A 14,099-nucleotide genomic window follows, 5' to 3' on the forward strand; every position below is an offset into this window, starting at 1 on the left:
CCGCATGTGTGTATACATGTACACATATTAGAGACAGAGACAGACAGACAGAGCTTGGATATAACTCTTTGAGCTATTTTAAAAGATTTCTGTGCAGGAAGCAAAGTTGATACACACCGACCCATCAGAAAGCTGGAGATGTCACTCATGCAGCTGCCCATGTGGACGATCTGTGATGTTTGATATTACCTTCATCATTGCTTCTAAGTTTACACAACCACTGAACAACCACTCTTTTATGTTTATTCACAAGTATGTATTTTATACTAAATATATGCCATTCCTTAATGTAGAAGAAAACCATGTGACAAAATGGCTTATGCAGAAGCCCTGGGCTGGCTGCTAGGTTTAGCGGTCAGTAGAGCCTGTACTGTAAGTTTGGTGAGAAGAAACACATTGGCAGCTGATCCACACGTGCCTCTGTTCAGTGGGCCCACATGCCACTGAAGCAGGCATTTTTTATACTGCTCTGTGATCTAGGGCTACCCTAAAACACACACTGGGTGCTGGTACAAAAAAAAGTGAACCCAATTCAAAAAAGAGGTCTCTAGTGATCCAGCTTTCTTGCTAGTACAGTAATGGACTGGTAAGAAATTCATCTCCAAACACGGCAAGGGCGTAGCCTTCTCCTACTATAAGCTTACAATTTGTGCAGCATGCCACACCCCAGATTTTAAATCCTTCGGGAGTTGTATCATTATCTGTGGCCAGGACTTTCGGGGCAACAATGGCAAAGGTGACCTTTCAGTGGTACTAAAGACTGGTTCAGGCATGCTTTCTTTCAGTGCCAACCCTGGCAAATGTATGATGGGTTTCACTGCTGCTTTATGATAAAAAGCTAGGTTGTAATAATAATCTGTCTGTCTTCATCTAACATCCATTTGCACATCACAGTAGGATCAATTATAGGTCCTTGCACACACTAGACAAGCATTCTACCACAGAGCTGCATCTGCAACCCATTTTACTTTTTACTTTGAAACCAGCCCCAACAGTAAGTTGCCTGGGCTGCTCTTGAGGTCACTTTGTTATCCAGCCAGGCCTTGAACCTAACATCCCCCTGTCTCAGCCTCCCAAGGAGATGGGATGATAAGTCTAAGCTACCAGGCCTGGCTATAACTATACATCTTTTCTCACATACTATTTTTTATTGATGCTTTGACACTTTTACATCACACATCCCTATCACATTCACTTCCCAGTCCTTCCCTGTCCCCCATGACTCACTCCCAGCAAAAAAGTCCAACTTGTATTATGTACATACTCACAGGAGTGAGTACACTCAAACTCTCAGTGGGCTGTCCCTTAAACAGAGGTCAGTCTGGAAGCCATCTATTGCGGAGAACGGCATTCAGAATCCTATCAGTTTTTAAGAGTTTTCTTTGATGGTTCCTATTTAGGCTGTTACTAGGAGGGGGGGGAGAGGTGGCTATGAATCTTTTAAAATTTAAAACGGTCTTTTCCTAAATTTCTGCCACAAGCCCATTGAATATGTATAGTTACTTTCAGATCTAGTTCACTAGGATACAGCCCTGCTGTCTTTACAATCGCTACACTATGAAGTGTCTTGAGTTCACTGTGACTGTAATGGTGAGTTATAGGACAATGTGAGGGAGCTGACTCCCTCCTTCCATTATGTGAGTCCTAGGGACCAACCCCAGGCTTGGTAGCTTGTACCTCTATTCATAAGGACCTTGTGGAACATTTCCCTAGTTTCCATTAACTTCTATTCATTACTTTAAACATTAACAGTTCCTCCTCCTGTTTCCTCAAGTCTGATACAGTGGTCATTCCAACACAATATTCTTCAACGAGCCATGCACATGAGCACTGCTATACAGCCTCTGCAGTAGCCTGGCTTTCTACTCTAGAAATATAAATGCTTCCTCTTTTTCTTATCATTGTACTACATGAGGATCTGCAGCCCCTTCTGAGACTCCCAGTGGATCTTTACACCACAACACAGAGAATATGTCAAAATTAAAATAAAATTAACTGGGTAATGTACACAGGCTTTGGCTCAAAGTGGCAGGAGCATCCTCAAGAACCTGTTCTTGTACATAGGCTGCATGTCTAACCTTACTATCTTCTATAGATCAGAGGCCTACACTAGGGAACCTGGCATTCATGCAAAAGATGTACCACAACTGATAGAGACACTTGTCCCTGGGGGACACTGAATAAACTATGTTGTGTGCCTGTGTTTTAACACATCACAGCATGGCAGGTATGATGTCTTTCATTTGTGACATTAAGTTGGCACTCAAGCAGTTTCAGATTTGAGTAAGCCTGCACAAAAACCTGTAACCCAAATGGTATTACTGTCCTATTAAGTGTTTACTGATACTGGGTCTTTCATCCTTGTTTAGATTCTGCTATTACTAACTTCAAATTAAAATATAATACTCACTTCATCAGCCACAAACTCCTTACTCAGACCAAAATCTGTCAGCACCACATGGCCATTAGAATCAAGTAGAATATTTTCCAGCTTAATGTCACGGTATATAATCCCCAACTGTGAAAACAAACAAAACAAGTACATTTTAAGATGCTTTCCAGATGAATGAAGACAGCACTTACCCACCTTTAAGGAGGTCCCTCTTCAGGGTTCTGTGGCTCTGAGCAATGCTGCGAGCAAATGCTCTATCTTGGGGCTCAGGCGCTGGCTTTCCCCAAGCTCTCCAAATGTATCTTAGTTCTCTCTGTGATGAGGGTCTATCCCTGGAACCAGCTTCTTCGGGGTCTCTTTGTTGACTACTGCCTTTTTCTGTCTCTCTTCTCCTTATTTCTTATCATCCAAATCATCTTCATGGCATTCCTAGACCATTCTTGTCCACAACTCTACAATGGCTTCAGCAACCATGAGGAGCCATACCCTGTGCTGACCGTCTCTTTGTTTTCAAACCATGCACTTACCTGTACGCACTTCTCAGGGAGCTACTACTTATCCTATTATATTTACACACTTTGCTTTTTCAGATTTTATACACTTATCTGATATCCTGTATAGTGCAATCTATTAGATAGGCAATTAAAAGCTTTTTGAATAATAAACTCTTAAACATAAAGATTAAAGAGCACAGGTTAAATTTGATGTTTAGTACTAAATCGGCTAAACAAATCATTAACTAGCATTTACATAGTCAGTCATGCACTGCTTTATGACAAGGAAATATTCTGGAAAATATGCTGTTAGGTGATTTTGACTGTGAAAGCATCATGGAGTGTATTTACATAAACCTTGATAGTGTAGTAAAAAAAATCCTATTCCTCCTGAGGCCACAGAGAGTAAAACAAGTGGGCAAATCAAGCAGAGAGGAGCAGAGAGTAAACATGAGACGTACAGCTGCTGCCAGTGAAACGCAGCAGACTGTCTTACAGGAAACCCTCTAAGACGCTGGTTAAACACACACTAATGCATAAACCAGAAGCATGGCTGGCTACTGACCACTGCCAGGTTTTGTGCTGCCTTGTTATACGAATGGTACCACAGCAGGCTTAGTTACACCAGCCTCACATAAACAGGCCCGGGGTCAAATAGAGCATTTTGACAGCTACGAAACCACTAATTGACAGGAAATTTTAAGTTTCATTACAATCCTATGGGATCACAGTCAAATGTCTGTCCCATCACTGAGTGAAGCTGTTATACAGTTCAGGACTGTAAGCCTCTGTTTTGTTTCTCACGGAAGCAGCACAGTGAAACGCAAATCTGAGATGTGACTGACTGATCCACTGTGATTTTCTACTTCATGTTGTCAGTTGTATCTGCATGGATTAAATGTTTTGATACTTTGAAATACTGCTTTCCTCAGTATTAAATACAGGAAAACACAGATTTCTGATAATCTCTCAAAACTGAAATCAAAACTATACCTCCCTCATCAAACCCACAAAACAACCCCCATTAAGCAAAAACAAGAACAAAAATCAGCTGGCAATTTTCCTGTGAGAGCTAAAGTGGTGTGTGGGAAAGACAGGAAGGAAAACACAAGCATGCACTGAGCAAACACTTGACTTGAAGCATTACACATACCCGACCAGCAGCACTTGACATTTCAGCCTCTTTGGAAAAGATTGTTAGAAACAACTCACACAGTCCAGCTGACGTCATCACCTCAATACATGTGTGCTTTCTCCCTTCCTATAAGACTTAGCACTAGCATCTGTACCAAGACTAGCACTGCTGGCTTGGTGTCTGTCTTTTTAGGGTAAGACAGACTAAAACTTGTTTCCTATACTGCTTTCATTGAATATCTATCAAATTTATTCCAAGTTCCATTATATTATTGACATCCATGTTTTTATTACTATTTAGTAATAATGAGTGGTATGGAATCTTCCTTTAGTAAATAAAATGAATCAATTAATTTATTTAATTTATAAACTGTTTTCCAGCTTACCTGTTTGGCTTTGTGTTTTGCCTTTAATTTAGTACTTATGGTGAGTTTTATTGTCATTTTATAAAACATTATAACTAGTTAAAAGCTACAAACCTCTTTGTAGCTTATTCTGAGTAGTAATATTTCTGATATAAAATGTTTAAAGTAAATCATATCACTCAAAAATAAGCAGAGCCATGAAGCTCGTCACCACAGTGCAAGCTCTGTCAGAAGGGGCAGGGAATGGTCATGCACTGCTCCTGCCCTCCTGCCTCTCCACCGCCAGCTCTCTCTTTTCCCTGGGTCTCACACAATTGTATTCACTCTTCATTTGAGACAGGCAGGGTCTGACTCCACAAAACCAGGATGACCTCAAACTCACAGCCCTGATCCCCGAAGCTCCCAGGCGCTGGCATTTCCTAAAGATTACTTACGGTTTTGTCTCCCTCTACCTGTCTGGTCTTGTTTCTGTTCTAGGTTAGATGAGCCACTGCAGGACTCCTGCCTTCTTCTTTTAATTAAGTACCTTACAGAATCTTTCTCAGGCTCTCCCATTATCTCCATCTTTGACTCAGTTTTGATCAAAACTCCCTGCATCTTCAGGATGTCCTCCCTGCTGCTCTCCTTTAATTCTTACCTGTTTTCTATGTTACATATTTGTACTTTAATCTGTTCATCTTAATAGAAGGGAGGGATGACAGACATGACAAAGAGTGGCTTCAGGATACATCTGAATTGTTGACATTTAGTGACTCGACTCATACTGTTCCCTTATGAACTTGTACACCTTTGATATAAATTACTTTAACATTTTCTATTTCTGAAGAAAGCCAAACACACTGAGGCAACACAAAAACCATCTGCTTCTCCAATTAACTTAAGACAAAATTTCATGGACCAAAGGTTAAGAATATCATGGAGTTTAAACTAATTTGTGCAGAGTTCCAAGAGGATCATGGCTGTAACAGCCAGGCAAAGTTCCCACATCTGAGCTCATGTCACTTGGAGGCAATGAGGAGGAGCAGGGCAGGGCAGGTGCAGAGTGAATTAACATGGAGGGAGGGAATCACTCCAAATCGGCATCGAATCAGGGAGTAGGGGGTGTCTTCTGAGTAGGACAGTGGATTGTGCCATGGAGCCAGTCCCAAGTAAGGAAATAAACTGTACGGCTTGGGCTTCATTGTAAAAAACCAAAGACTTTCCCCTAATGAACGTACTGAGAATTTTTTCATAAAGACAAATGATAAAAAAAGCTCAAGTTCTTTTGTTTTTGTTATTTTTTTATGTTTCAAACCATGAAAGAATGAACAGAATTTATTTATTTTCTGTTCATTTATTGAGTTGGGGTCTCACTTTGTGTCTCAGCTTGGCTTCAACTCATGATCCCATGTACAGGGATTGTAGGCATATCATACCAAGCCCAGCAAAAAGTAAATATGCTTGGAAAGAAACTACAAAACTGAGAAAACGGTAACATTCACAAGCCCAAGACAACATGTGAAAACATCAACTTGTTCGGCTCCATCAACACCTCTGTTAACAGACTGTACAAAAGGAAACTCCAAAGACGAAGCGCCTTACCTTGTGCAGGTGTTCCAGGGCAAGCACGATCTCTCCAACATAGATCTGCACTTCGTGCTCTGTGAAACGCTCTCTTTGAGAAAGATGAGTAAAAAGTTCTCCACCATTTATATAATCTAAAAATGAAATATATTTTTTCTTTCTTTGACTTGCATTTATAAATGAAAGGAAATAGCTCCTTTTAATCACTCTGTGATAACCATTAATTTATTCTTGTGTAACTCTCAATATATGACAGTTTCATAGAAAGTGTTATTAGTTTCATATTGTCATACAATTTCCTGAAACAGTGATCATCTGAACCTAACTGACTATGTGCAAGGAGTGCTGCCATTAAAACTGTCACCCAAAATCCACACAGATTTAAGAATACAAAGACAGCACATTGGAGTCCTCTGTCACCAGCGTGTAACCCATTGTAGAGCATCAAACATCAGCCATTTGACAACCAAGCCCTCCCCTGAAAAACCCCACACAGAACCCCAAAAGAACACAAGCAAAATCCTATCTTGCTATGCAATGCTACCAATCATTATGTTGAGACTTGTACATAGATTCCCATTTCCCATAATTGTCTATGCACATTTTGAAGAATATACTGTTAGGAGCAGGCAGCAGTCTCATAGCTCCATACAGCATGGAATAAAAAGAAACATGAGAAAGAAGCACAGCATGGCTGCATCACAGTCTTCAAACCCCAAAGCTACCATTTCTCTTCAAGCTGCTCTACTTATCACAAGGGAAACGGCAAAAAGGGAAATGGCTAAAGTAAAAAAGGAAGACTGCCTCATTGAAGGAAAGGAAAGAAATGCTGATACTATTTGAAAACTGAAATGGATGAATTCAGGGAACAACACACTATTATTATAAAGTGTTTAAAATCACGCAAGAAAATAATCTTTCTTAAAGAAAAAAAAAAACAAACCTGAACTCTAATTTCATCAGAGACTAACCAGAACATTATTCCCTTTCTAAGGCTTCTGTATTTTACTAAGATGTTTTTAATACAGATGGGCACAAAGTTAATTGTAAAGGAACACACCATCCCTACAAATGAACAATGGATTTTTTTCTATTTTTAAGTAGTTACTTACTTAAGCCTAAATTTCCACTGTCATGGCACAGAAACACACATCTACATATGGAAGGATAAACTCTCACACATCTCAAATGCTCAGTTCAATCACTTCATCCCTGTGCTCATGGTGAACAGAGACAACCTCTTCCGCATGGCATCGCCATATTGTTAAAGACGTCACCAATGCACTCATCTCTCCTGTGTTCTCAATGTCGGCTGTACTCTTTTCTCTGCCACACTGCACATTTAAGCATCAAGTCCAATAGTCACCACACCATGTCACTACAAATGCCCACATGAAGCACTCAATAGATACTTTCTTAACTTGAGAAAAATTAATTTTTACTGCTGTTTTATATGTGTGTCTTTGTTTTGTTATTTTTGGTCAGCATACAAAACAATGGATTTCTTTCTGACAACTTTGTATGTATTATGAACTTAGCTCATATTCCTTACTCCATTATGTTCTCTTGTCACACAATTACCAACCCTCAATGATGGTTCCCCTTTGAAGACAATTATTAAAACCAAAGGGCAGTCCAGGGTAAGGCAAAACAAAACACCTTCAACATAGTGTCTCAGGCACTGTGACACACTCAGAGGAATGAGAGGTTTGCCAATGAGACCCAAAATAGACAGTGTCCTAATGTTATCCTGTTGTGAGCAAATTAAGTCCCTCTAATCCCCAATTCTTTATCTATTAAACAGAGCCAATAGCTATTTGTGAATTACTGCTGCTTGAGATATAGGAAATGTTTTTACATTGCTGGGGAGACTCAAGACAATGAAACTAAAACCCAATAAATTATTAATAAATTAATAAATCAGGTTATCTATTTGCCTACTTCTGACTGTTTGGACATTCATAAAAACTAGCATTTTTACAGGTATATTTTGCATATAACTCTATCCATTCATTTAGGTTTTAACAGTGGGAAGGAGGAAACAGGCAGCCCAAGGACTTTACAGCAGAAGCTATGGTAAGTGCTGTAGTCAGAAGCAGACAGAGTAGAAGCTGGCGAGACTCCAAAGGCTGAGCAGTTGCCTCCCTCGTCTCGGTTCTGTTGGGCATGGCACATCTCATGGTTTCAGCTGTCATTTCCTGAATGGGTAGTGTCCTTTAGCATGGATAAAGGACCCACTGCACACACTACATGCTTTTCTGTGAAGCACACAGGAAGGTTACTTCCATTGATTATTTTGTCTTTGATACTTAACACACCAGAAATTTACCCACTTGAAGTGGGCACAAACTTCAACGATTTTGATTATTCAGAGTTACATGGCCTCTAATCAACTTAATCGCCACCAAAGCCCAGGAATTCTAGTTTATCTACCACAAAAATTTGTCATTGTTTTTGTTTAAGATTGTTACAGCAATTATTGTCCCTTAAGGTTCCTTCCTTTAGTCTTTGATCCATTTAATTCAGAGTTAACTTTTGTTTATGTTGTGAGGTATGGCCCAATTTCAGACTGTATCATGCTATCCAGTTGTTCCAGCACCATTAGTTGAACAACTGTTCTTCATTGTCACACTTGCTAAAATCCTGCTGGTTGGACCTGCAAGGACCTCTGTACTCTAGGACCACCATCACAGGTCTATCCTTACGCTGGAGTTGAATTTTTACAGAGTAGTGCTGCTGGCCTTTTGCTGCTGCTGTCTTGTTTTGCTCTGGCTTTGCTTTTGGTTTGGGGTGGTCTCACTATTGCCCAGGCTGGCCTTCAACTCCTAGACTCAAGCACTTCTCCTTCCTTTGTCTCTCAGCAGCAGGCACACAGGTGTGGACTTGGCTTACAATACATTTTGAAGTCACGAAGTGAGTTTTCTATTTTGGCTAAAGAAAACTATTATAGTTTTCCTCAGCTCCCTAAGTTTCCACCTGAATTTTGGGATCACGGGTTAATTCTATAAAGAAATGACCTGAGGTTTTGATAAGAGATGAATACTAAGTCTGATATTCAATTTAGGAATATTGTCATCCCTAACAGTCCATGTAGATGTCATGGTTTTTTTATGTACATAGATCACTTTCATCTTTGGAACAATGTGTGACGTTTTACACTTCTTTATTGACAAATATTTTATTGTATTTATTCTAAACTAGATGGAACTGTAAGAATATCAGAACTCAGGGGCTGGAGAGATGGCTCTTCCAGTGGTCTGGAGTCCCCTGTCCAGCAACTACGCAATGACTCACAAGCATCTGTAATGATCTGAAGCCCTCCTGCTGCTGTGACTAAAGAGAGCAACAGTGTATGTACATACATAAAATAAATATAGAATTCCTTAAAAAAGAAAGAATGTTAAAACTTAGTTGTATCCTGCCCTATATCCTGCAACTCTGCTTAACTTCTTTATTGATCCTAATATTTTAATGGACTCCTTGGGGCTTTATATGATCATGTCACCTTAAACTTTTCTTCCTACTTTGCAATCCATAGGCCTTTTGTGACCTTTCACAGCCTACACTGTTGAATGAAGTAAATGTGGCCATTCACCCCACGTTTGGTCTTTCATCACTAAAAACTCTGTTCCCTGTGCTTTGCTTTGTTTTCATACATGCTTCCACCCCATTCAAAAGTTCACGTCCTTCCCTGTTTTAGACAATGTTTTCCACCATAAATGAACGATGGGTTTCAGCCGATGCTTTTTCTGTGTTTACTGAGACCATACAGTTCCCCTTTCTACTGACATGGAAAGTTGAGTCTAGACTTTTAAGACAGTCTTGTATTCCTAGAACTCATCCTGCTTAGTCATGCTACATAATCCTTCTTACTTATTCCTGAATTGTTTGGGAGAATTTTGTTGGGTAATTTTGTACTTTATTCATAGGAGATGTTAGTTCATGTTTTCTTGTGATGTTTTTGTCTGGTATATACACTAAGATAATAATGGCCTCAGAAATCAAGTTGGGAAGTATTTTCTATTTTTGGACAATTTTATGAAAATTTTGGTATTAAGTCTTCTTTAAATGTTTAGTTTACATTCGCCCATGAAGACAGTTGAACCCTGAATTCTCTTTAAGTATGCTCCTATTCCCTGGAGAACTTCACCAACAGTGACAACAGAAAGTGTTTCTTCTTGAGGCAATTCAAGTACTCTATCTCTCTAGGAATTCTTTACTTCCTCCTAATTTGTTTGTTTGCTTGATTTTTTTTTTTTAACACAAGGTATCATTAAATTTCCTGGGCTAAACTCAACCTTACAATCCTACTGCCTCAGCTTCCTAAATATTGGGTTATAGCCATGGGCCACTATCCTTGGCTGGGTATTTTGGCTATCTTAACATACAATAAACTGTATGTTCTTACTAAGTTGTTCATAGAATTCTCTTGTGATTCATTTTAATTCAGAAGTCATAGTCTCTATATCATAACTCTTGATTTTTACAGATTTACTCCTTAAAAGAGAAAAATCTGGCTAGTTTAATTAAAAGCTTATTAATTAGTCTGATAATTTGTGTTTTTTAGTTAGAACAGTTAACTATTTGTATTTAATGTTGCTATTGGTTACAACTAGATTTGTGTTTGTCATTTTACATATACCATTTTTGTTCCTCTGTTGTTTTATACTTCTGCATTTTTCATTGGAGATATATATTAATATATGTTATACATATATAAAATTTCTAAAATGATTTTTATTTTCTAATATTCTCTCACTAGCTTTCAACATATTGACACAGTAATGTATAAAACATTACTCCTAATCAGCTTTGTCCTCACTTCTCCTTTTTGTGCTATTAATGTTATGCACAGTACAACTATTCTCAGTGGGAACTCTGGATCTTATGGATTTCACATCTATGAATTCAATAAGCTGCAGATTGAAAATATTTGGAAGGAAGTTTGTGTTTGGACTGAACGTGTAGACTTTTGTTTTTGGTATCATTCTATAAACAACACAGTATAACCACTATCTGCACTGTGTAAGCTATTATGAGCAATCTAGAAAAGATTTAGTATATTCAGTAGAATATATACAAGTTATATACAATACTACAAATCATTTTGTAAAGGAGACAAGCATTTGCTGGCTCTTGTCTGCAAGTGGAGGCTATGTCCCCAAACCTCTATCCCCAAGGATACTGAGGGCAACTATATGTTCCACATCTAAAACATTGTTATGATTATTACTCTACTTTTTTTCTCTGCAAGTACATATTTATAGTTTGTTATAACTCAGTCTTCTGAGTTATTTTTCATCTTCTGTCTTTTGTGGAGATCCAAATTATGAACGGATTCCAACGCCCTTAGTCTAACCTGACAGGATGTGCTTGCTTTGTCTTGAACCAGTCTTACATGGTAGCCCAAGCTGTCCTCAAACTTGTGGCGATTCTCCTGCCTCAGATGTCTAAATGTTGAAATTGTAAGTATAAGCCACATATCCAGCTTGGCTCCTTTTTACTGTTTTGGCTTTTTCCTTACTTAACAGTTTGGCCTGGCAATTCAGTCAAGTCTCTCTGATCTACAGTATAAGACCTCCAATGCTGTTCTCAGAGAACAGAGTCCTGGGGATTTGAATAAATTTCCCTCACTGGCTAGGTTCTCTGCCTCTGCTAGTATTACAAACAGCTGCTAGGCTTCACTAATTGCTCTCTGATTGCTCAATTGTTTCCAATAACTCTCTGGGGCACTAATTGTTCCACAGCCTTGTCCAATAAATTCAGGCTCTTAAATGAGTAGTCTGAGGACAGTGTTTGAGCTCCATTCTTACCCCACGAGGACTTTTTAAGTTGCCTACATCAAAGATTCCACTAACTGTCATAATGTAGTTACCATACTCCACATAATCACCACCACACCCTAACACGCACTCTGTATCAAATAGTCAGTCAGTTTTGTTAGTGAGTGCTCAAGATTTCTCCGTTCTTATGAACTACCTCTTCCTATGGCAAAATCAAACCCAAAAGCTCCTTAGGAGGTGGCCAGATTCTCTTGAAGTGACCTTCCTGCTTAGCTTCCCTCTAACAGCATGGAACCCGCCCTATAAACAGAGCAGAACTGGGGTAACCAGAGCTTACACTGAGCCTGCTGAGCCAGCATAGAGTTTGCACCCTAGCAGTATGAGGTGCTAGAGGAAAGGAATCCTCCACTTCCCAGATATTTAGTTATTCTCCATGTCTTCTTTTTACAGAACTGGATTTTTATCCAGTTATTGTTGAGATCAGACTGCTCTAAGTTTCTCCATATTGTTAAAAACTTTCTAAAGGGTGTACCTTGTCCTAAGATTCTCCATTTTACAAGCCTCATCTGCTTCCACATACATATACTAACGTGTATACACAAACACAGCCACACAAATTTTAAAAGAACTATTTCTCCAGCATACCTTCAAAACACAAATTAATTTCTTCCTAAAAGTAGAACAAGTAAGATTCTATAAACTTACAAAGTAAAACTTGACTATAGGAGCACATGGGCGTATTAAAAATCACACCAGGAAAACTAGACTGGAGAACTTATTGAACATCGCAGACTTTGGCAGAGGTGTTCCAATGCTCACATCTGGACCCCATAAAGAGAAGTTATCAAAAGCCCTCACCAACCTGTTATCTGACTATTCACTGTACACATCAAGGGATTGAATTCCCAAGTTTCCCTGGGGCCTCAGGTGGGCTTTGTTCCCCCTGCTGACTGGGCCTACTCTATAATACTGTCACTTCTGAACTACATTTTGAGATGTGGGATGGCCTTTGGAAAGAAATACTTAGAAAGACGAATGCGTAATTAAAAAACATACTTCTTTGATATCAGATAATAAAACAGCTACAGCCTTTATCAACTGTAATCCAAGTCCATTTTAAAGCTTTATTATTCCTGTGTGTGTGTCCAGTGTGTACATATCATGGCACACATATGAAGGTCAGAGGACAACTCCTGGGCCTTGATGCTATATTGACCCAAGCACTCACACAAGGCCATGTTTTCCTGAACATTTGGTTAATCTACCCTGATACAATTTAACTGTAATTACAGTTGGGCTGGTGGGCTTCAGAGCTTCAGAACTGTAAGGGGGGACACTTTGTATGCAATGAGCTGACTACCAAGGCTGCAATGACACTGAGGCTCTGGGGTCTTCAGGAAATCAAATGACTCTATCGGATAAAACTCAAGTATGCTCGCCTGGCAGTGAAACAACGGGCCAGACAGAAGAGGGCTCTGGTGATAGTGCCGTACTACGTGAATTGTGAAATTTTAACTCTCAAAGGAGAGCACTGAGCCAAGAATAACGGTAAATGTTTACCCTTTAGCACTTAGTGGGCTGAGGCAGGAGTATCTTGAGTTCAAGGCCTGCCTACATAACCTACTCAAGGTGGGTTTGAGGTAGAAAGATATAAAGACTCATCTCAAAACAACGACAGAGAGTATCAGCATCAGATACTGCCAGCCAACTGCAGCCATGCCATTTGCTTCAAAATGGCCAGTGATACCACAAGAAGTCAGACCTTACTGACATCAGTGCCTGAGGGTTCTCAGCCCTTCAGCTCAAGAAAGCCTGCTTCAGCACTGGTTAGATCGATGTACTCTCTGCGCTGGGCATAAATCATATTTCATGTTAAAGAGGCAGTAAAAACCTGAACTGAGTAAGTGTGTCTGAGTGAGAACTGCTGCTACACACGTCCATCTGCCCTAAGTCATTTTCCTGATAAAATCATAGACCCATCTGATAAGTTTTGGAAAATTTTTCATAAGTCTGTAAATTTTCATAAGACTTGTAGCACAATTTGTAAGCCTGAGTTGTTTTTGTTTGTTTATTTGTTTTGTTTAAGCCAATGCTGGTTTTCGTTTCTTATTATATGAACACTGTAGAAATAGCATGTGATTTCTTTGTTTTTGCCTCTTTAATTATTAGTTTATACTACAATCAACAAAAAATAAAATAAAATAACAACAAACATGGACTGAGTGATACTGTGAGTGTGCACTCTTGCTACTGATGCCTGCACAGAAGTAGTACCTTAAGTCCCTAGAATCAGGGACAGAGAAACAGCTCTTGAAAGGAATTCAGTCCAGTGTCTGAGGTTGACCTAAACATAACTTACTGCTTCTGA

General features: G+C 39.3%; 1 protein-coding gene across 5 annotated transcripts in view; it reads right to left on the minus strand.

Moving 5' to 3' along the window:
• Rps6ka5 (ribosomal protein S6 kinase A5) overlaps positions 1-14,099 on the minus strand; it is a 171,194-nt gene that overhangs the window by 63,032 nt on the left and 94,063 nt on the right. For all 5 annotated transcript variants that reach the window (NM_001395592.1, XM_087553426.1, XM_087553427.1 and 2 more), the window contains 2 exon segments: positions 2,411-2,518; positions 5,967-6,082. In NM_001395592.1, the coding sequence (NP_001382521.1) occupies positions 2,411-2,518; positions 5,967-6,082 (224 nt within the window).

The sequence above is a fragment of the Rattus norvegicus genome, chromosome 6 (genome assembly GCF_021556685.1).
Source record: "Rattus norvegicus strain SHRSP/BbbUtx chromosome 6, alternate assembly SHRSP_T2T, whole genome shotgun sequence".
In the NCBI taxonomy this organism is placed as follows: Eukaryota; Metazoa; Chordata; class Mammalia; order Rodentia; family Muridae; genus Rattus; species Rattus norvegicus.